Source organism: Suillus subaureus (assembly GCF_016647635.1).
Source record: "Suillus subaureus strain MN1 chromosome Unknown BJ212scaffold_1, whole genome shotgun sequence".
In the NCBI taxonomy this organism is placed as follows: Eukaryota; Fungi; Basidiomycota; class Agaricomycetes; order Boletales; family Suillaceae; genus Suillus; species Suillus subaureus.
In genome coordinates, this window is record NW_024538557.1 from 233,612 (window position 1) to 255,887 (window position 22,276).

Below are 22,276 nucleotides of genomic sequence, written 5' to 3' on the forward strand. Positions count from 1 at the left end.
ACACGTGCGAATACCAACTACGTCGGCGGGCGTGCTGAACCCTCATCCAACATTTGCTCAGCCTCAGGCTCCTCCACGATCAGTTCATCCACAGCCCTCTTCGCTGCCTCAGCAGCTTTGGCATCTTTTTTGCGCTTTGATGATTCCTTAAGCTTTTCCCATCTCTCACGAAAGCGTGCGATTGTCAGTTTCTGCGAGGGAAGTCAGTGGCAGACAAAGGCGTCACACGTGTATTCGCAATGCACCTGTTTGTCATTCTCCACGCGAACAATTCGAACGTCATCTTCCAACTCCCTTATGCGACTAAGTAGTTGTGCCTCCCGATCACGGCCAACGTTCAATGCTGTCACTGGTGCTGGAACAGCTGGTAAATTGATATTCAGAGCACTGAGGTCTACTACCGGTTGTTGCCCGGATTGCCTTGTTATTACCGTCGAGGCACCCATTGCTCGCTGTGCCTAATAGAGAGAGTATTGGTAACGAGTCAGTCTGATGGAGAGATCGGCGAAGGAGCGCAAGATCACCTGGTGTCGCGCCATCACAATGCTTTCGCGTAATTGTTGGTCTTGTTCCTTGCGCAGCTGCATGATCCGCTCAGCGGCTGCCAACCGTTTTGACATCGCCTCAAGCTCTTGCTTCAGAGATCCATTTTCTTTCTTCAAGTCCGACCGAGATGGTTCCGAGTCCGATGGAATCATGTAAAAGGATTCTGATAGCTCGTTACCTTGGAAAACTCGTTTTGTAACGCCAAGTCCATTGACAATGTCCCGACATACCTTCATCCGCAAATACTTCCTCATCCGTTTCCTCAAGCAAGGTATCCACTTCTGAAGGAGCAAGTCAAAAAGGAGTTATTGGTAATGCAGTTCGGCAATCACTTACTGGACTTAAATTTACCATCTAATCCCAGCCGTGTAAAAAAGGTAGAAGTGTGGGGCTGTTCGATATCGGCGTCACTACTTGAGCTCCCGTCCCGCCGCGAGCTTTTCTTTCCCGACGGGGGCGGTTCGGTACCCAAAGGGGCTGTGGCGAAAGCAACTGGCTGAGATAAATTGTCAAGCATCCCCTCCATGATTCTCCAAAAGTTATTGAAGGCATCACCCGGATCAGACTATTGGTGCAAAATTGTAAAAAGTCACTGGGTAGAATATATATAATCACACCTGTTGCCCAAGCACCATGAATGATTCGTCGACGTTATTGTGGGAGTCTAATAATCGACTCGAACTACTAGCACTAGCATGCAGTGGGACGGAGGGTGCAGGAGCGGGCGCGTGAGGGAAGACATTTGAGCCGCCTCCATTCTTGTGCGTATGAACCTGTGCATGCCTCGGCATAGTCTTTTGCGGCAGGGTAGGGTCCTGATTTTCTTCACGAAGTTTCGCAATTCTCCTCTGTAGCTCCTTTCCGGCTTTTACATGTTCATTGTATAGCATACGGAGCGTCGTCTTTGTCTGAGAGGCATTGCAGGTCACTAGGGGCACTAGATATGAGACAAGGACTCATACGTACGTTTGCGTCCTGTGACTTCTCTTCGCAAGCGTGAAATGCTTCTGCGGCTTTCATGTGTTCTTCTGAAGCTGGGATGAGCAACCCTTGGCTGCGGTAATCCTCTGCATTTGCTGCATGTTGGTGCGCCTGTACTAAGTATCAGTACCGGAATGGCATCACATCCACACAACCATCTACCGTTTGTAATGATTCCATCTTTTTGTTCACTTGTTCACTCGTTGGATTAGGAGAGGTGTGAAGAGGACTAACTACGAAGACCTCGTAGGGTGCAGAATTTTTCTTTATTGACGCGGAACTAGATTGGCTGAAGTGACCTAATGAAGAGGTCTTTTTAGGCGAGGCATCATGCTTGATCAGCCTCGCCTGCCACCTTTTGTTTACTTCACTCGTCTAACTCGCGACTAACTCTTGTAAATGTAAGTATTATGATGGCAACGTCGTAGACTGATGAGGTTCCCCCTTTTCGAAGTTCGGGCATCGGCATCGGCATCGTCTAACTTACAACTAACTCTTGTAAATGTAAGTACTAATATATGATGGCAACGTCGTAGACTGATGAAGCTCTCCCTTTTTGAAGTTCGGGCGTCGGCATAACAAAGTCTGTTACGCGACCCTTTGGAGACGGAGTTCCTCTTCAAATATAATCATCAATTGTAATGGCTGCCGCCGTGATGATTGCAGCGTCTCACCACCACTCTCACAGCTTATCGGGCAGTAACTCATTTCGTGGGATCTGCAGCGACTTAAAAACAGCCAGAGATGAAATTCTTGTGGTGCTATGCAGCATCTGTGAATAGTCCACGCTGTAACGTGGAACGGGCCAAAGCTGGTTCTTGGCATCCAGTTCGCCGCTTCCTCGACGTACTTTGGATCACTCATCTTGCCAGAACCTGTCAAGGAGTCCCGTTCATACCATGAAGTTCTCGAATGGAGGGGTTCAACATTACATTGCCTTGTTATAAATTCATTCACTGCATGGTTCAGGGTACCCGGCCGGCATCCGGATCGGTGCTCTACGTTCACATGCCGCTTTCGTGCAGACAATACGCTCAGATAGCCCGGACGAATCTTTCACCACCAGAATTTTCGTCACGCGTCCCTGTTGGCAGCGAATTTCAGAGCATTGCAGCAGACTCACGCAGATCGTATTTTCACTGGGAGCGTTGTACAATTCTGGCAGTTTGTTCCTTCCGATGAGTTGATCGGAAGAAGTAACCTTCTCTCGATTAATTTTAGATTGCACTTCTATAATCTATGGGTGAGAGTATGTTCAATAAGCATATGGTGCGTTCGACCGCCGAAGTTTAGAACTAATAAGAGGCAGTGTCCTGAGTATGGTCAACTGTTAAGCGGACATGCATGATAATTATCGGTGATCAATTTTGAATTGCAATTTGGACCATCTGCGAGGATCTGCGCCGTCATGTTTGAAATGAGCGACGGCAACGTGCGTATGGCCAAGGTGCACGGCTAGTCTGTATTTCCCCTAATCCATCACCTTTATCATCTTCTATCATTTATCATGGCTTTGCATAGCTCTTCTTTTCAGGAGAACAGACCTGCGGGCGTTCCTGAGGCTGCGGTGCGCCGTCCCCGATACACTGGTGTCCATGATTCTGACGTGTACCGATTGACTAGCCTCGCTTAAGTGGAATCACAAAGCAAAACTTAAGCGACCAACCCGTGCACGAGTATGACGAATACAAAGTAAGCATTCGACATATTCATGTCATAGATTCTAGATAATCTTTGTGCCTGAACAGGCTCGCCAAGGAAGCCGAAGTAGTAAGTTGTTCCTGCTCAGAAGTCATTCCATTCTCACTGCTCAGAGCCAAGCATATCTCTGGAGTCATCTGTTGATGGTGCGGCACTCTCCAGAACTGTAGGTGGCAAATACATATTCTCGGACGTACTATGAGTACGACCATCTAATACATTTCAATAGAATGAATATGCATCCCTGCCATCACGGAGGCCTAAGAGCTCTTCAGCCGACGCATTCATGTACATGTCCGATAACCCGTTCGCCGACGCTGCGCCTTCGGGGAACACCCCTAGTTTCGCTACGCGAGAAGATCCGATGCACGATATCATGAGATACTCGCATATTGTCACTGCAGAACATAAGCCCAGAGTCGCCTGTGTGTCAGGTATCAACGGAGCATGGCCAGAGAGAGCTGAGATAGTAAACCCAAGTCGAGGTTTTCCCGGGCCTACCATTCCTCGTGGTACATTTTCACAGGCAAAGGCTTTCTTTCTGAAGTTGAGTGCCAGCGGGGGTTATTTACAAGTGAGCATCCTGATATGGCTGCAGGCTCAGCTGACTTGAAAGCAGGGTGCTATCTCACAGCGAACGCGAAGTCAAGATAACCCTATCAAAGACAAGGACTCAATAGATCATCAGGTTAAAGTTGACGTACCTCGTGCTCGAAGTGTGAACGCAGGGATTATGTGCGACCCAAGCAGTTGGTAACTCCTGTACATATTGCATGGCTTGAACCTTCGAGCTTCAGCAGAAATCAGCAGACTACTGCCCTTCTCTCGAGCTCGTGCTTGTTACTGTAATTGAGAATTTCCACCTGGAAATAGTGGGCAAAAACGATATCTTTTTACGGACTTTGAAAGATACCATCCCAAAAGTCGTCAAGTAACGCTTTTGTCACAGCTGCCATTTCCAAGTCTGTTCGGCTAAGATGTCAGCACTTAAGTTAGAGCCAAAAATTATGATTGCGATTGACTGGTATGGCATGGAATATACTAGTACGGAGTATGGCTGTAATTATAATGGTACAGTGCAGGATGTGCTACATGAGAATGGGATTATGTGCTCCATGATGCAGCAAATGAACTTGATGCTGGTGTGGTCTAGATGATTGCCGATATGGTGGTATGCTGCTGCAAAAGGATTAGTAGGATTACATAATGTTTAAGGTCTTGTAGAACTTTGTTCGTGATTTCCGAACCTGGATCCACTGCTCATATACATGTGTGGGGCGACTTACCTTTCGGGTGGCTATTTTGTCAAGCGATAAGTCGTCACAGCCAGTCGAAGTCGTGGTATTTGTTTAGAACTCTGCCACGGCAATGTTCGGCTGGCTGTCACCAGCATGACTTCAAAGAACTTTACCATTTCTTCATGAAAATCTGTCATTCAACCTCATGATGAACCGTACATGTTAGAAACATTGATTGAAGTTGTAAATTATGTGTGGAAGTCACCAGGTAGCTCAGGGATTGGACCGTAGTTGTTCCTACAGTACATATTGGAATAAAGACTGTCCTTCTTCTATATCCAGGTCTGACTAGAGGAGACTAACAAACTGGGAGACACTAGGCGAGGACTTGAGTTGTATATTAGTCAGCGAATAGTTAGTCACTGGTCTAAAATATACAAACTATCAATTCTAATCGCCATATAAGGGGTAGATTTAGCGTGTATAAGACAATATTTGTTTAGCGGCATCGCGGCTCTACTTCCTTAACTGGTTTTTTTAAATTCTATTTTACTATATTCCGCAGTATTTGAACCCAATTGATTTCTGTGAATACCAATGGCATGGTGACCTGAATACTATTTTGGCTAGTCGAAGCAGTGTGGTCAAGTTTAGTGCCGAGGGGGGTCGCTGAGTGGGCGATGCGGTCGGTATCTGAAAATCGTTGGTCCTCCCCACACCTTTCTGACGTCGTCAACGTCCGACATAGCGAGTTCACTCTTCATATCGCGGACCGCCGAAGAATAAAATTGCCTCAGGCTTTGATCCCTTATTGGGCCCGCCTTCTAGCTTGATGTCAACGCCTCCGCATGCCCTGTGAGTCAGATATTCAAAATCTTACCATCAACTGTCCATTCTCATTCTCATCGTAGCAGGAAGAAAATAAGGGTCACAGGTATGATTCTACAGTTATATTTTTCCAGGAGGACACTCATTTTGTATGTTTTGGGCAGTTGTCGCCGCAGATGGGCTGTCTAAGCGTGATGTATTCCGCCTACCGGACCCTTTTGCAGTCATTACCGTTGATGCAGAGCAGACTCACACAACCAGCGTCATAAAGAAGACCCTGAATCCTTACTGGAATGAGAGTTTTGACATGTAAGTTTGGTGTCGGTCGAGCGCAGTCAGTAAGTGCATGATTGATGTCCCATGTGCACAGCACCGTCAAAGACTCCTCGGTGGTAGCTGTCCAAATATTTGACCAGAGGAAGTTCAAGAGGCGTGACCAAGGGTTTTTGGGTGTGGTCAACGTGAAAGTTAGCGATGTGCTCGATCTTGAACTAGGTGGTCACGGTAAGCGCCCATCGTCAAATCACTCTTACGCGTGTTTTGATTCAAATCTTATCCAATTTGATAGAGATGCTGACGTTGGATCTAAAAAAGTCCAATGATAACCTCGTGGTTCATGGCAAGCTCATCATATACTTGTCAACAAATGTAAACCAGCCCATGAGCAACCCTGGACCCTCCCAAGTTCAAGGCGTTACCTCTGCATTGGCCGACATGGGAATGAATGAATCAAGTCTCTCTTTGTCACCCAACGCCGCCCCAGCAACAGGTAATACTCCATCTCGCCCACCCAGTTCACACGCCACTGCTACTGAGCCCGCCGCAGCACCGTTGATGCAGATGCCGACGCCCCACATACCACCTTCGGCGATTAGTGCTGAGGTGGAACAGTCGTCTTCACAGTCTCCATCGGGTCGTCCTATCAGCTCAGGCGGTGGGCACGCCACACTTGCTGTGCCCCCATCTACAGCACCTTCCTTGGCCACTTCTCCAGGCCAAGCGGCTACCAATGCACAGCAGAGGAATTTCAATCCCAATGTTGATCAGTATGGATCATTACCTCCTGGATGGGAGCGTCGCATCGATCCACTTGGTCGGACATATTATGTTGATCATAATACCCGGACAACAACTTGGAACCGACCATCGCCTAACCAAACTGTAAATCACAGCAACCAGGATAGCGAAACAAATGCTGCGAGAGATCAGCACTCCCGCCGCATACTCGCCGATGACATGGTCGATGCTGCTAGCACAGGTGCTGCGGGTGCCAACGCGTACCGCAGTTCCTCAACGTCGGCACCATCCCCACCGCCCAACGTTCCACCAGCAGTCGTGGGTTCAGGTGGAAGTACTACCACGGCTGGGACTGGGAGTCTCCCAGCTGGTTGGGAGGAGCGCTATACCCCCGAAGGACGACCCTATTATGTGGATCATAACACGCGCACCACCACCTGGGTCGATCCCCGTCGCCAGACCATCATCCGTGTTATGGGCCCTAATGGTCAGAACACATCATTGCAGCCTCAGACCATATCCCAGCTTGGTCCATTGCCCTCTGGTTGGGAGATGCGTCTCACATCCACTGCACGTGTTTATTTCGTGGACCACAATACGAAGACAACCACATGGGATGATCCCCGCATGCCATCCACGCTTGATGCCAACGTTCCACAGTACAAGCGTGACTTTAGGAGGAAACTCATTTACTTCCGAAGCCAGCCTGCTATGCGTGCACAGCCGGGTAACTGCCAGATCAAAGTGCGGCGGAACCATATCTTCGAGGATAGTTATGCAGAGATCATGAGACAGACGCCGAACGATTTGAAGAAACGACTCATGATTAAGTTTGATGGAGAGGATGGTCTTGATTACGGTGGTCTATCACGGTAAGCTGAACTGAATCTCAGAGTTTGTGCGTTTACTGAGTTCCTTCAGAGAGTTCTTCTTCCTTCTGTCACACGAGATGTTCAACCCATTCTACTGTCTATTCGAATACTCCGCCCACGATAACTACACGCTTCAAATTAATCCCGCTTCAGGCGTCAACCCAGAGCACTTGAACTACTTCAAGTTCATCGGTCGCTGTCTCGGTCTCGGAATATTTCACCGTCGTTTCCTTGATGCATACTTCATTGTCAGCTTCTACAAGATGATTTTGAAAAAGAAGGTGACACTGGCAGACCTTGAATCTGTCGATGCTGAGTTGCACCGTGGGTTAACTTGGATGTTGTAAGTGCTTTGTCATTTTTTGTCATGATTTCTCCCAACCCCCGTTCAGGGAGAACGATATTACGGACGTGATCGATGAGACCTTCACAACGACCGAGGAACGCTTCGGTGAACTGGTCAACATTGAACTTCGTCCAGGGGGGGCAGATGTCAATGTGACTCAGGATAATAAAAAGGAATACGTGGATGCCGTCGTCGAGTATCGGATCTCCAAGCGTGTCAAGGAACAGTTTGACTCGTTCATGTCGGGCTTCAGCGAGTTGATTCCACAGGACCTCATCACTGTCTTCGACGAGCGCGAACTAGAGCTCCTGATCGGCGGTATGTCGGAGATTGACGTGTGCGTTCTTTAATTGAAGTCGTGAGGCTGTTTGGCTGAATGTCATTTCAGAGATGACTGGACTAAGCACACCGACTACCGAGGATATGAGATGAATGATGAGGTCATTCAGTGGTTCTGGAAGTGCATTCGCAGCTGGCCGCCTGAGCGCAAGTCCCGCTTGCTTCAGTTTGCTACGGGGACATCTAGAATTCCTGTCAATGGTTTCAAGGACCTTCAGGGCTCGGATGGACCCCGCCGCTTTACCATAGAAAAGTCTGGTGACCCTTCACAACTACCGAAGAGTCACACCTGCTTCAACCGTATCGATCTTCCACCATACAAAGATTATGCTAGCTTGGAGCAGAAGCTCACGCTTGCTGTAGAGTGAGTCGTTTTCATAATTTGCATGTCAGCTCACGCTAAACTCTTTACCAGGGAAACTGTTGGATTTGGTCAGGAGTAATTTTATGTATGACAACTTTTTCGCTTCTATCCATACAATCAATGTCACGCTATATTTTTGTAATCCTAGTGGGACCTTATTCTTCGCTGTTCGTTAAAATCCGTTTCTATATGCCGCCTTTATGTCGTGTACAGAGCACTGCTTTCAATATCTTTACGCATGGGGTGTAGGGCCTTTTTTTGTCTGTATATCGTGGGGCAATTATCACCGGCGATCGTATTAATAAGTAAGTGGGTATGAGCTGGCAAACAGCGAAAGGTATTTATAAAATATCATAAAAGACAAACCATAGATCGTGAGACCATCACCTCTTCTCAAATGCAAATGCAATATATATGTCTAAAGGATAGAATGTGTTCTATTAGCACCGTTACAGATTATGCCGAAAAGTCAGAACTTACTGACTGCCTCCCACTCTTCATCCTCCATGGAGCTGGCGCCGGTCGCGTCGCATACATTCATGCGGACCATCAACTGCTTGAACTCCCCGTGCTCCTTATTTTCTTCGAACACTTCATGGAACTCCTTCTTGAATACAGGGTAAAGTCTGTACTGCGCGGCCATCCTATGCAAAGTTATATTAGTACCACTCTAGCATTGGGGGGGATGTCAGGATGACACAAAGACCCACTGGACAAAATTGTCCCATTCGACAATGTACTCTGGCACGTTTTCAACAGCATCACGGAGATAAAAGTAGTATCGGTGGCCAAACAGCGGTCGAGAGGTGCGTTCTTCAAACCGGATCTTGTACACCGAATTTCCAAAAGAGAGATCTTCAGAGTCAGGTGGTAGTTGATCCAGTCGCGCGCTATCGACACGGTGGGTCAGCAACACGGACGTGAGAAGTATGGTGGATTTAAGTGGACATACAGGAGCTGGTCGGCGTTTGGAATCGTCCCGAGAAATATCCCCCCTGGTCTTAACCATTCGCTGACATTCTTGAGCATGCATCGAGCTTTTTGCGCTGTTTCAAACGCATAATGCATGCAGAATTGCATGGATACAACGTCGAATGGCTGTGCAAGCTGCTGAGGCGAAAATACCTTTGTAAGCGGTTCTGTATAGCAATCCAACGCAGCGAACGTGGCGTCAAAACGTCGTGGATGCATAGTTTCCCACCGATGTCGAGCTTGCTCGACAGACACGTTTGCGATGTCTATCGAACGCGGATCAGATCGGGCTGTGCTAACTAATGCAGAGAATCTTACCAACAGCCAGCATCTCTCGAATTCGAGCCTTCCCCCATTTGATGAGGTCGCCACCTTTGCCGCAGCCCATATCGAGGACTTTTCCATGTTTTTTGGCTGGGCCAGCAGCAGCCAGGGCTGGATGACCGAATTGCGTAATCAGGACCGATTTTACCCAGTTGTTGAAATTCTTGAGTCCGATGATAGGAGACTCCTTGCGCTGTTTTACGCCCACCTCTGGACGCAAATTATCTGGGAAAACGGTGTTAATGGTAGGTTGAGCGGGGGGGAAACGCTTACAGTGATCGATGACCATTTCGACGTCGCCAGCGTGTCTCTTCGCTGGACGTTCTTGATAGTCGTCGGGTTCTCTACTTTGGACTCTTTTGCGTTTGTTTATGAGACGTTGGGTACCGACACCGCGGTAATTTTTGTAGAGCTCTATTTCATCCTGCGTCATGGGAGCGAGAACGGAGCCTGCGGGAGTCAAACGTTGTCGTGGGTTGTAGGGCAGAGTCCGGCGCATCGTTGTCGTAGGGGAGGACGTTGTTTTGGATGATGTTGGTGTCATTGGGGAACGAGTCAAGGGGGACGTTGGAAGGATACGAGAGGAGGATGAAGGTACATCAGCAGGAAAGGGGGAAGATGAATTGAGTGAGAGTGAAGAACGTGAAGGATGCTGCCGTGAGAATGAGTGATCCTGTTCACGGGGAATGTCGATGGCCGTGGGCAATCTCCGTCCCAATGACGGTGCAGAGTTCAACTTCTCTGATTCAAAGTCATCAGAAAGTAATAGATGAGAGAGACTTGAAGGTCGTGCAGAGCTTGGAGTTCTTGGTTCGAGCGGTTCAGAGTTTAACAAAGAAGCTAGATCTGTTGCCCTACGTGTCAAGACGGGCTAGACGTCGCGTGCGATGATGAAGGACGTGATGATGATGGGGACGGTATTTCGAGTGGACCGTAATCGTGACTTGGAAGTGATTGTGGCTGAGTGACTGGTGAATTCATAACAGCATCTCGTACTGGATCAAACGCTGGCATGGCTAATTATCACCGAGTAGGCTATTAGCTAGCAAACGTTCGTCAACGTTGATGATGGCGAGCTCGGCGTCTTTGCAGTATACAACTTTTCACGAAGAGTCCATCGAGTTACGTAACTATCCTCCCCGCTCGCTGCAGTCTCACGCATCTTCCTCTACCGCGTTCTTGGCGGTGAACTTCTCAATGATCCCTTCTTCCATTCGCCGAGCCATTCCGCAATATCACTCGTGGACCGCTATATCACATTCATCAGTCAGTTTTCTCATATTTCCTCAAGTTCTCTCACCTCAATCCACGCCCTCGAAGCACGCAACGACTCTAGAGTCTGTGATAACGCAAGGTTATATCGGGATGTGTCCTTGTCCTGATCACCACATGCCATCAGCTCGTCCCTTGACGTTTGAAATTACCATTACCTTGAAAAAGTCTTCGATCTTCTGATAGTCCTCCTCCTTAGTCAAATTCCCAAAACTTGACTGATGCCCGCTAAGCCCTGTCTTCCACAACAAGACAGTAACCCGAAACGTACCGAGACAATATACTGGAAAGAAAAGTTCCCCTCGAATCGTTTGGCAAGCTATCAAATGATCATGTCAACGTGAGACTCTTCGGCGTCTCAACTGACAGCCTACCTCCGTGTAGTTGTCTTGGAAGAACTGTGCACAGCTGCGCCTGGTGCGGAAGTTCGTCTGGAAGCCGTTGATGAAATATATGATGTCTTGAGACCGCACTTTTGATAGAATGTACGTGAACGTGTCCTTGATACATGCTTCGTCCTGGCTGGCGCACATCGCCATTCTGACAAATGTATTAAAACGAATGCACTTTACAAACCAGATCTGACTTACGCGGCGGAAATACTCTTCGACGGAGACGTAGTCGGGTTTTCGTACAACGCCTTGGCGAACTCATACTCTTCACGACTTCCATGCTTCACAGCCTGCATATAACACTCAACATAAACACAACGTTACTCAACGTCTGACGCACAGTAAGGATCGTCGTCCTAAACAGATCACCAGGTATCCCCGAATCATCCTGCGTTCTCATATAGTCCGCAAACCGGGTCTTGAGCTCTTCCACGACACTGCAAATTCATCAAATTTTACCTAGATTAAATATTCAACAGATACGTACGCAGTGTCCCCAGCAACAGCCGCCTGACCGACAGCGCGGGTGCGCAGTTGCGAAATATCCACAGACTCGGAAGGAGAGTATTCATAGCCAAGGCGTTTGACGATGGGCGCAAACAATGCCTATAAGTCCAAATTGGGTAAGCACTCAAAACATATATTTGAAATGATCAATTCACCCTGCGGAAAGCATTGAGATCACCGACTGCGGCCTCATGCTCCCACCACGTTGACACTAGAGCAGCGATGTTCTGGGCAACACTGTCCCATACAAGGTCTAGAAGATATTGTATTCAATAAGTTTATCAAGCTCGTGCCCAATTGAAGTGTAGGACACTGACACTCCTGTTCGTCATGTAAAATATCGACGATAGTCAGCGCACTGCTGACTTTACAAAACCCAGCCTTGGATAATGCCATGATATCGTGCACAAGGCCAATGCGGTCATTCAGTGAGAACACAGCATCACCCTTGGCAGCTTCCTTGGCGATCGCCGTGAACCGCTCATCAGAGTACAACACGCGGACTATAATCATCCATGAATACAAACGCCACCAGTAACAGAACAGACTTACAAACACCATAAGTCCCCGCGTTGAGTTTGAACGGCTTCGAGGTGTCGATGGCGAGAGTCTTCTCCCTAGTGTCAAGAACGACAGACTTATCGATGTTGACTTTATCGTTAGTGACAGTCAGCAGGGCCAAAGGCACGGTCCAGATCGTCTCATTGTCCTTTTCTTCTGCAGGTCCAGACTCCAGGAAACGATCCTGGCGGACATGGATACCATCCTCGCTCTCAGTGACAGTGAGGATAGGGAAGCCGATCTGATATAAGACATGTTAGAGTGGAGTGAGTAGATTGAACTGTCATGCTTGCCTTTGAAATCCAATTATCCATTATTTTCGGCACATCTACCCCAGTAGACTCTGAGATGCCCTGCCACAGGTCCTTGGTGACAGTGCTTCCATATAGGTGCTTCTTGAGGTAGATCGAAACACCCTTCAGGAAGCGCTCCTGGCCAACGAAGTTGGACAGCATACGCAAAACTTGAAAGCGTCGCTCGTGAGATGGGGTAGTGACAGGACAAATTAAATGCCTTACCAGAGCCTGCTTTGGCATAGGAAAGGGAGTCGAAAATCTTATGATCACTTGTATGAGATGTCCATGTGATATGGTAATCTGGTCATACCTGGTTGATCTGGTTGGCGTCAGGACAATGCACTTCGATCGGATGAGAAGACAATTTAGCATCAAGATCCAGTGCATCGTTCAAATGCTCAGATATGAACGAACTGTCAACCTTCCATTCCGGGTACACACTAGTAAAAGGCGTTATGGCTATGTTGAGAGTGGAGTACATCGACTTACCGATCTAAAATATAGTGTCAATGGGTTCAGTGGGTGCGTATGGACACAAGACATACCAACAACAATGACTTCACCCATCTTGGAGCGGGTAATTTCAGTACAGAATCTGCAAGTTCATGTCTGCTAAGCTTACCAAGGTTGCAAAACCTAAGATGCATTTCAATACCACTATTGAAAGTCGTGGCATGAGACTAACCTTCATTCAAGTACAGATAGTCCCACCATTCCATGGTTGTGATATCACCAAACCTGAGTGGAAGTTTCTGCAACATATCCTTCGAACAATAGAGGTGGACCTACCACATGTGAGCGACTTCGTGAGACTGAGTGACAGTGACTCTTTTCTTTGCAAACATGTCTGCCTTCTTAGGGTCAAGCAGGAAGGCGCTAGTACGTCCAGTGATGAGGCCCTGCTAGAAGTGAGGTACTAAAATGCGCAGGAAGCAATGGCTCATACCCAGTTCTCCATAGCACCCGCGTCAAAATCATGGGCCTTCATACCACAGATCCTCGTCAATGTCATGAAGGGGATTCTACACTTGACACTTACCACTAGAGTATCCAACTTTGGGAGAGGATATTCGATGTCAAAAATTCCCTCGTAGATCGGGAGGACTTTTGCTTTGATGTCGAGGGCATACTGAGCCTGATGAATCACATCAGGAGTAGCTGTCCAAATCACATCAATTTGCACCCAAAATTCTGTGAGGACAGGTCCCTACAGTAGATGCGCAAGGGACGGGTCTTCCCACTCAGAGGACTCTTATAAGAGCTTTCCAGGTACGCGAAGCGTCCATTGGCAAATGCAACCAGATAAGTGGACATCTGTAGACTAAATTTTAGTCTAAAAGACCGCCTAGATGACGTCGACGTACGGGTGGTGTAGTCTGGAACTTGGAAATCTTCCATTGCGCTTCGGGGCTATCTTGAGTCGTCAACGCGGAAAAGAGCGCCTCCAATGAAGGATCCTCTACTTTAGTCGTTCGTTGTTCGTAAATTTCCTCGGATGTAATGGGCATATTGCTCAGATTGACCGTGTCAGCATGCGATATCATAGTGACCGCGAAGGTCGCCTTGAGAAGTGGTTCATCCCAACATGGGAAGGCACGTCTCGCGGCGATGGGCTAGCGACAATTCGTAAGTGCGGGCGCAACTAGTGGGATCGAATACATACTTCGAACTGGGTCAGTGTATAGTACTCCTTGGTTCCGTCATGCTCGAACGAGCTCTTGTAATAGCCCATCATGGCCCCGGTCAGGTCTCCAGAGAAGCCAATTGACAGTGTTGCCTTTGATCCGGCAGGTACAGGCGTCGAAAAGGAAAGTACACAACGTTCTGCCTTGTCATCAAGAGACGGAGAAAGATCGACCTGGTTTATCTTGAGTTCATTGGAATACAATGACGCATCGTTCAACTTCAGGTTGGCTGAGTTGAGGACGATGGTAGAGGTTTCCTTCTTGACATCCAGGCTGATAGAATTAGTCAATGATCTTTGAAGGACGGTGTGCGCGGACATACTCGATCTTTACCACACCCTCGAATATTGAGTTCCGTAGGTCAGTCTTGATAGTCACGTCATAATGCGTTGGCTTGACGTCTAGGGGAAGACGGAAATTATCCGAGTCGGTAGGCTTGTTCGTCAGGTCAGTGGTCATAATCAGGTTGGATGTTGTTGAACAATATCTTGTTGATAGAATTCGAGATGATAGCAGAAGCTGATTAATGTTGCGAGTGCTGAATAGGATCCGGGACACATGTGTGTTACTGTGAGACCGAATCCGGGGTAAGGCTGCACATGCGCGCAGGCTTCCCAAAATCGACGCCATCTATCGAAATCAGATGACCAGGTTCTTCGACACTGCAGGTGTGACTTCAAAGTTTGTAAATACGTACATAATCTCGGCAAGAGTGAAATTATAAAAAGTATGTCTCTATTTATGGCCGATTTGTAGTAGCTAAGCTGACTCTGGGTGGTATCTTGAATGAGCACAAATACAATGGTACTGCATGTGTAGTATACAATGTAGAGGTCAAATTTCTACCGTGTGTAGATTCGAGCCAGTGGTGAATGAAAGACAAAGTGTCGGGTGGTGCCGGTTCCTTCCGAGCACACACTGGCAGTTACTCGTTTGTGTATTGATCTTATCACTGACTTTTTCAGAACATCTAAGGGAGGTTGTTGTTAAAACTGAAGTCACGCCGTTTTGGACTTGGACGTTTGGTACTAGTAAGTGCACAAAACAAAAGGTTTGTAAGCATGCTTTGAATTCTCGCTTTTGACACTCACTCACAGTATCAAAGTAAACGGTACCGATTTTTCTCTCTTCGATCTCCTTCGTGGTAGAGTAGCAGTACGCCCATGGCCTGTCTCCCCTTTGCAAGCACTCATTATAAAATTGCTCATTCAACGCTAGAGTTCGCAGTGGTGAACAACAGTGTTTGCTCACATCGAGGACTAACTTACTGCTGAAAGGAATATCCTGATCTCCCTGTCCTGACCTTCGTTACACGACAGCTCCGTTTGTCTTGAGACTGTTGCTTTCACTAGAGTTCGCCACTCCCAAAATGTCGTCAGCCGGGGACCACTTATCTCAAATGAACTAGCGGCTGTCGAGTGCTGTTCTGCACTCTACGGACAAACATTGTCTCCATTTGTGACGGGTTTGTCGAGTTAATCCTTCTCTAAAATTTAGTTAGTTGCTCGTTCTATTCTTAGGAGAAATTAGCTCACCTCGATCTTTTTGATTTCTTGACATTTCCTTCTGTGTTTGGTCCAAAGTTCAGGATAGTATCTGGGGCGCTTGTCCAAACTGATCTCCTTCTCGCATCCGTGCACCTGACGGATATAGGGCGTACACTGCAGGTGTACTCGTCGTCTTTGAGCTCCCGTTTCCGCTGAGCCTCGCTTTTCAGCTTGCGACAGCCCACAATAATTTGATTATTGTGCTTGCTGTCATCGGCACCCATGTTTTCAATAGAGTTATGACTAGGTATGTTCTGTGTGTCATATGTTTCAGGAGGGGTAAGATGGGGCTGGCCCATGCTTGGCTGGACAGGTGTCCAAGTGCTCGTTGACAATGAGGACTGATCGTGGGCCGGCCGGCGTGAGTGTCATACTCAATAACAGCCTGACACCTGCCACACTGTATCATGTAGGCGCGGTTCACGGCCGTTTGGGTTATGTTACTATGTTGGGTGGCGACACGGTCCATGTCTGTCTAGTCGGCGGGTGAGGGACTGGGTCTTGATTTTTCGCTTTTTTACAGTCAGAGACAATGCCCTTTCAGATGTGGATGTTGCCGTTTTTTTGCAGTAGCGTGAACTTTGGGCCTGCCTCGGAGTTGCATTGTTCACCTCCGAATACACGTGGTTTTTTTATTCCAATATCTGCTCATTGGGGCAAAGTGTACCCTAGGTTGGACAGTACTAACCAGTTGAGGGCTGCATGGTCCTGCTATACCTCTGGACTCGCGCATTCCCTGGTGTTAGGGTATCTCCCGCTGGCCCGCCGCTCTCGCCAGCCATTTTATACGCACAGTCCATCGAAGATAAGTGACTGATCCCCGTAACGTGAAGTGTAAGTGTCTATGTCGTACGGTACAAATGGTCGTGACATGGCTAATACTCTTGTCACTCTTCTAGATATTTGATTTCAACACTTTCCGAGTTGTAGGGTACATCTCTACAAAATTCTCTCGTTATGAAAGTGAACCTTGCCTGACATGATTGTTCTAGAAACACAAAGTCAAGAAAGTCCATGTAGATCCACTCTAGCCGCCGTCAGAACACTCCTCAATTTCCCACATGTCTGGATCTTCGAGCCTACAATAGGGTGGGGACACTTGGTCGTGGTGGTTGCCTTTCTTGCAGGATTTTAGTTCTGCTATCGTCTTCTTCCCCAGTGTTATTTTATACACGATGCCAGATTCCGCACACCGAGTTCCCACGACTCGCGCTGAATTCAGGCATACAAGATGCAATAAGTTCAGTGACCATGCTTCTGTTTAAACGGCTTATTGATTCATGCAATTCAATCTAGGGTGGAAATTCGGTATGGTTGCAAAAGGCATCTCATCCCCAGAAGAATGACTTGTAGTCATACAAATCATGCTCAATCAGGTGGCCGAGTTGAATAATAAGCCTTTGCGCCAATCGATATTGTTGGATATCAATTACTTTGGACAAGCAATGCTACACTCGACAGCTTGCAAGCCACAGCGAACTCGATTACACTGATACTTCTGGCGAGTTTCTGGTTGATGATGAATGATGAAAATCATCCAATAGTTGTTTTCATTCGTCCAGATGGAGTGATCGGTTATAGAGCGAGCGGTGCAGAGGAATAATATAGCAGCCTCATTTTTAATGAGCGTAAGACTTTAGCGTATCAGCTCCACTCATTTCAAGCAAGTCGTCCTTGTTCGTATGTAGTCTGCGTCACGCCATCATTTTGACCCACACAAGCAAAACCACCACTTCGTGAACTTCAATTCGCAAACAACAGTAGTTGAGCAACAGAAGATTCCTTACTGACAAGGTACGGGTGGTTACAGTACACTTCATCGACCATCAAGATATACGGAATTAATGCTTTGAGAACCTGGAGTTTGGCGGAAGTAGTGATTTCGGAAACGTCTTGGAAGAAACACTGCGGTCGTGTTTCTGGAGGGCTGTCTTTAGATCATCTTGAAGTTGCTCGCTGGACTTGATCAAGTCTTCCCAGTGACGTGTCATAGTCGCTCGGTACTTTGAATAACTCTCCTCTAGAACTATGAACGAGTTGTATTGCGTTGCACTGGTTGGTCATAGCAGAATGAACTCTTGTCAGTAACCTATCTCTGGAATGATTCACTCACTATGCATCTGCTAACGCGTGTAAGTCTTCAGCTGCGTCATGTAGGAGCTCCTCTCTCTCAGCGCGGACTTCTTTTTTGACGCCTTTGAACTTGTTCGCAATGCTCTTCACTATAACCTAAGACAGAAGTCAGACGGTGAGCGCATTCAGTCACAAAATCAGGAGCTTCACAGTCTGGATGTCGCTCAGTACCTGTCAAAACAAATGAATAACACGGCAGAAACTCGAGCAGGGTTTCCTCACATCCACTATGTCCTGGATATCGTTACCCTCATCGGACTTGATGTTACGGTGACTGTTCTCCTTTGCTGACTTCTTTGCACGTTGTTCTTGGGGATTTTGGACTGGTGAAAAAAAGCACGTCAGATGTTCCAAAATGCCACATCCGTGTACTAACCAGGCATTTGCTTGACAGGCTGGGCACTCGTTTTCAGACTGAGAGGAGACAGCGAATATGGTAACCCAACATTTTCAAATCGAACTCGATTGGAGGGCGGCTTCCGCGCAGGATGAGATGATTCAAGCTCGTCATCGGAAACAAGTGAGATGACACGGTCCAAAGTTGGTCCCTTGGGTGGGCAGGTATTGGTTTCGGGGATACTGTTTCCAAACGCACCATGGTTGTTAGAATGAATGTTAGACTTCAAGCACATCATGGTGGGGATCTGGCCAGCATCATCGAAACTGGGCCGGGTCACCAGTGGTGATGCAAACGAAACTACCGATTGCCTCCGACGAACCGGAACGGAAAGTGAGGGCTTCACACCACGAGGTTCGGCCAAAGAACCGTCGGCATCGTTGGTTCTGACAGGAGTGAGAGGGATATTCGATGTTGCGAGCTGTTCTCGTGGTTCTTCGTTACGAGCGAAAATTTTGGGCAAGGGGGGAGGATTCTGGGACATGATGACATCCATGGCAACATCAGTGGAAGGCTTTGAAACTCTGATACATGTCCTATGCTCGTCTTGACGTCCAGTGGCGTATAAGGCAATTGGAACTGCAGCAGACGTCCCAAAGCTCTCTACGGGATGCGGGCCTTTATTCGGGAGCATTCCAGCATCCTCGGCTACGTCACGGTCCTTTGCTGAGTCGTAGCAATGTTTCACTGGAGTCGGATCTAGTGTGAGGTCGATACAAACAGGGGGTTTACGTGGGGTCAACTGTAACGGAGGGGGATCTGAGGAGGCAGGCTGCGAAAGACTTAGCAAACATAATCTCATAAAAATCGTCACATACAAGAATAGGATCCTCGCTCCCTTTTAATGATACTGAATAGTTAATAAAATCGCCGAAGACTGCTTCATCCACATTTTCTGATGCGACATCCTGAATGAGCTCCAGGGGATCCTTGTCTGGGGGACTGACCCCCAAAGGTTTCATTTCGTCGGTCAGGGCATGTTGTGCAATGAATACCGGGTCCTCCCAAGGTGCCCTTTTCGATTTGGAAGTATGAGCACACTCTGGAGTTGATGATTTCTTTTTGGTGATCTGAAACGATGTCAGTTTTTGACGAGTTAGTGATAACTTGGGTAGATTGATGTACCACTGCATCGGTGTTTCCGGTCTGAATCTTGGTCAAATTCTTCGGAACGATGGTGCTCGCGCCCGCCTGGTCCGTGTCCGTCTTGTATGTAATAAGGGGGGTGGGTGATCAGAGGAAGAAGCGACAAACCTTATTGACTTTCTTTCTTAATGCCGACTCTGGTTGAAGGGACACAGAGGGACCATTGGTCGCATCGTTGTGGACAGGTTCCACTTTCGTGATTCGATCAACTGGTTTTGGTGCAGCTACCATCCCAGTATCAGCTTCTGCGGGCTGGAGTTTCGGGTTGATGTCTTTGGGCGACTCTAACTCGGTAGGCTTCTCGTTCTTGCATCGCATAGCGCCCGCGCGGGTTTGTCTGCCAGAAATCGGGGCTAGAACCTTCTTCGGGGCCGGTTTTGAAACCCTGACTGCCTTGGCGCGCGTGTTAGTCTTTCCTTTCGAAGTTGCTCCAGGAACTTCGTCAAAGTCTACGTTCCCTGGCAAGGCAGGTGATAGTGCCTTCCCTTTCTTCCCGTACTTTCTGGGAGCCTTCGCGACAGTTGTCGATAATGTTGACGGTTCGAAAGGGTCGGATAATATACTTGCTGCACGTTTGATAGGTATGTCGCCACTAGTAGTGTTACGGGCCTTCTTCTTAGGTGGATTATCATCCTCCAGAACCTTGGGTGCTCTCGTGGGGGGATTCGCGTCATCCCATTTGCGTCGAGTGCCTGCCAGCTTCGCTGGTATATTGGCCAAATCTGCGGGTTTTGAAGGGGAAACGCGCCATACAGTTCCATTGCCTGCTGCCAGATTCTTTTTCACAGGCGAAGCAGGTATGATTCCGTGCGCAGTCAGTTGTGTGTCGGGTATAATCTTGCATGGTGGCACTTGATCATAAGCAGAACCATTCTTCGAGAAAGCGTCGTCGTCGAGATGTGTTTTGACAACATTATCGGTTGGTCCTCGATGACTGGCCTCTTTGCTGGACGGCGTACACGGCCTCTTGACTTCCTGGGGAATATTTTCTGGATGACCTGTCTCGATAGTGCTGGACGACCATAGGGTGGAAGGACGCCTGTCATCGACGCGGGGTATCTTGCCAAGTTCTGTCGTTGTTGTCTCTACGTTTATACCTGACTTGGCTGGTGAAACCGTTGCCCTCTGCGCGGTCTTGGGCGTGGCTCGTATCTCTTCCTCGTCGGAATCCACGATCAACCTCCGCTTGGCGGTGCGTTTTGTCGGAGGCGCTGGTTGAAGGCTGTTGCTTCTCGCGCTAAGACTGGGAGCTGGTTCGGCTTTGGCATTTTGTGCCGGATGGACTATGAGATGGATGTTGGCGACAGCTTTGGGAAGTTTATCGTCGGATATTTTGGAGAGCTTGTCATCGCTTTTGCCAAACGCTGAGACGTGTACTGCACTGGGGGGGTCGTTTTTTGGAGGAGACGGAGTAACCGGAAGAGGTGCAACTTTTTTCGCGGACTTGGATACAGGCCGAGGTCGGGGAACAATCTTTTTGGCGCATTTATCGCTGACGTGATCTTTGAACTCCTGAACCTCAGACTTGTCAGCTGGCGTTCGGGGTGACGCCTGCTGCGCCGGCGGGGATTTTTGTTCATTGTTGGCGGTGGTAGATCGTGCATCATCCGGGAAGTTGGTTTTGTACACTGTCGGCTCTAAGATTAATATTGATATGAACTGGAACCTGAAGACTTCACCATTTTCGACATGTTTAACTTTATCCTGTAACGTGCAGAATTATTAGTACGAGGGTTGAGAATAAAATTGGTGTAACAACCTCATATTGTGACCCTTGTGACGGTGGCGAGGAGTCGCCTGAGAGTCTAATGCTATGTGCGAGGCCAACACTTCTCCGCTTGTGAGCTTGCTTTTGGGGATTTTCACCTAAGAAACTGAGCTTGACCTGTTTGCAGCTGTGAGTGAAGTCCATCGATAACCTCCTTGCACTCACTACACCACGCCTCCGTAAAGCCTCCATGAGCCTGCTCAAATCCTCCCGTTGAATTTCGAACTTCAAGTAAAACTTCTGACCTGCCGGGATGTCCAACGGCACGTCTCCTATACTTGGTGGAGTTGTTAAATCGACATGAACAATGACTTTACTGTGTGGTGACGCCTGTGACACGTCAATTGTAACAGAGCGTATATGACCATAGGAAATCTTCAAGCTATCGCAGACATCGTCCTGACCACAATAGTCAGCGAGGCCCACGACAATATGGTAGATATATTCACCTGCCCAACAACGTTGGCAAGGAAAAATTCTCTATCCAGGTGCAAGCGGTCGAATGCAGTCGGTTGAGGATAACATTTGCCGCATACATCAAACTCGTCCAAGGCAAATGATTGAGGGCTGCCCCGGGGAGTGGATTAGTCTGATCTGCATTACCAAATCAAAATGCTCACAACGTGATATCGTTCCTGGCCAGAGCGTCCATGATCTTCATGACCGTATCCTCCCAGTGCGAGCTGCTGATGTATTGAAGGATATCGACTAGTTCTGGACTGCAGCCGAAATGCTTCTCGGAACCAAAAAGGTCGTTGATGAACTCTGTCCGTTTCGCCATCCCTTTCTCCGTTTGATTCGTTATCGGGATCAGCCATCCCACTATGTCCAGAAGGGCCTCGATTACAAGGTAGTCTGAGTGAGTGAGACAAACCTCCTACGACAGAGCTTCATGCAGACTTACCCTTAGACTGTGAGATTGCGATGCCGATTAGCGACCTAAGAACTAGTTTGAGATTATAATTGAATAAAAAAGAGGCAAATTTACCCTCCAAGAACAGCAGGATCCCGTAATCTCCGTTGATTGCCTGGATGTCCGCTAAG

The 22,276-nt window shown here is 47.9% G+C and overlaps 8 protein-coding genes across 8 annotated transcripts; 2 read left to right on the top strand and 6 right to left on the bottom strand.

Moving 5' to 3' along the window:
* Positions 1-17: 17 nt before the first annotated feature.
* On the bottom strand, positions 18-1,707 carry BJ212DRAFT_1474007 (uncharacterized protein; the record flags this gene model as incomplete). The annotated part of the gene is made up of 8 exons (XM_041339029.1): positions 18-191; positions 246-458; positions 525-724; positions 777-827; positions 883-1,111; positions 1,164-1,454; positions 1,513-1,638; positions 1,690-1,707. 8 exons carry the CDS (start codon positions 1,705-1,707, stop codon positions 18-20), a joined length of 1,302 nt encoding a protein of 433 aa, XP_041199630.1.
* A 1,170-nt stretch (positions 1,708-2,877) lies between these two features.
* Positions 2,878-4,125, top strand: BJ212DRAFT_1308246 (uncharacterized protein). The gene is made up of 5 exons (XM_041333885.1): positions 2,878-3,094; positions 3,151-3,219; positions 3,276-3,297; positions 3,342-3,394; positions 3,458-4,125. Exons 1-5 carry the CDS (start codon positions 3,035-3,037, stop codon positions 3,839-3,841), a joined length of 588 nt encoding a protein of 195 aa, XP_041199631.1. The 5' UTR covers positions 2,878-3,034; the 3' UTR covers positions 3,842-4,125.
* A 1,173-nt stretch (positions 4,126-5,298) lies between these two features.
* BJ212DRAFT_1474009 (uncharacterized protein) lies at positions 5,299-8,311 on the top strand (the record flags this gene model as incomplete). Its single annotated transcript, XM_041339030.1, has 9 exons — positions 5,299-5,321; positions 5,378-5,400; positions 5,459-5,603; positions 5,665-5,798; positions 5,863-7,183; positions 7,233-7,526; positions 7,576-7,866; positions 7,918-8,232; positions 8,284-8,311. The coding sequence occupies 9 exons, from the start codon at positions 5,299-5,301 to the stop codon at positions 8,309-8,311; spliced, it is 2,574 nt and encodes an 857-aa protein (XP_041199632.1).
* Positions 8,312-8,615: 304 nt separating this feature from the next.
* BJ212DRAFT_1257957 (guanine-N(7)-methyltransferase domain-containing protein) lies at positions 8,616-10,027 on the bottom strand (the record flags this gene model as incomplete). The annotated part of the gene is made up of 6 exons (XM_041329904.1): positions 8,616-8,650; positions 8,713-8,876; positions 8,943-9,122; positions 9,185-9,470; positions 9,523-9,753; positions 9,802-10,027. 6 exons carry the CDS (start codon positions 10,025-10,027, stop codon positions 8,616-8,618), a joined length of 1,122 nt encoding a protein of 373 aa, XP_041199633.1.
* Positions 10,028-10,557: 530 nt separating this feature from the next.
* Positions 10,558-14,961, bottom strand: BJ212DRAFT_5539 (uncharacterized protein). Its single transcript, XM_041343492.1, has 25 exons — positions 14,564-14,961; positions 14,220-14,514; positions 13,921-14,169; positions 13,768-13,870; positions 13,596-13,714; positions 13,503-13,538; positions 13,346-13,455; positions 13,242-13,294; positions 13,179-13,192; positions 13,102-13,123; positions 13,046-13,049; positions 12,867-12,996; positions 12,779-12,815; positions 12,554-12,723; positions 12,252-12,501; positions 12,017-12,202; positions 11,855-11,952; positions 11,680-11,798; positions 11,533-11,629; positions 11,391-11,482; positions 11,175-11,340; positions 11,072-11,119; positions 10,959-11,018; positions 10,829-10,906; positions 10,558-10,777 (listed from the first exon to the last, which is right to left on the bottom strand). Exons 1-25 carry the CDS (start codon positions 14,869-14,871, stop codon positions 10,697-10,699), a joined length of 2,925 nt encoding a protein of 974 aa, XP_041199634.1. The 5' UTR covers positions 14,872-14,961; the 3' UTR covers positions 10,558-10,696.
* A 278-nt stretch (positions 14,962-15,239) lies between these two features.
* Positions 15,240-16,311, bottom strand: BJ212DRAFT_1491535 (uncharacterized protein; the record flags this gene model as incomplete). Its single annotated transcript, XM_041341494.1, has 5 exons — positions 15,902-16,311; positions 15,777-15,881; positions 15,510-15,674; positions 15,337-15,429; positions 15,240-15,269 (listed from the first exon to the last, which is right to left on the bottom strand). The coding sequence occupies exons 1-5, from the start codon at positions 16,085-16,087 to the stop codon at positions 15,240-15,242; spliced, it is 579 nt and encodes a 192-aa protein (XP_041199635.1). The 5' UTR covers positions 16,088-16,311.
* A 123-nt stretch (positions 16,312-16,434) lies between these two features.
* Positions 16,435-17,263, bottom strand: BJ212DRAFT_1308269 (uncharacterized protein). The gene is made up of 4 exons (XM_041333886.1): positions 17,085-17,263; positions 16,781-17,028; positions 16,688-16,719; positions 16,435-16,622 (listed from the first exon to the last, which is right to left on the bottom strand). The coding sequence occupies exons 1-2, from the start codon at positions 17,118-17,120 to the stop codon at positions 16,816-16,818; spliced, it is 249 nt and encodes an 82-aa protein (XP_041199636.1). The 5' UTR covers positions 17,121-17,263; the 3' UTR covers positions 16,435-16,622; positions 16,688-16,719; positions 16,781-16,815.
* A 366-nt stretch (positions 17,264-17,629) lies between these two features.
* BJ212DRAFT_1257644 (uncharacterized protein) lies at positions 17,630-17,821 on the bottom strand (the record flags this gene model as incomplete). The annotated part of the gene is made up of 1 exon (XM_041329873.1): positions 17,630-17,821. A coding segment is annotated over one exon (192 nt), but the record flags the coding sequence as incomplete, so codon positions are not given.
* Between the last annotated feature and the right edge of the window lie 4,455 nt (positions 17,822-22,276).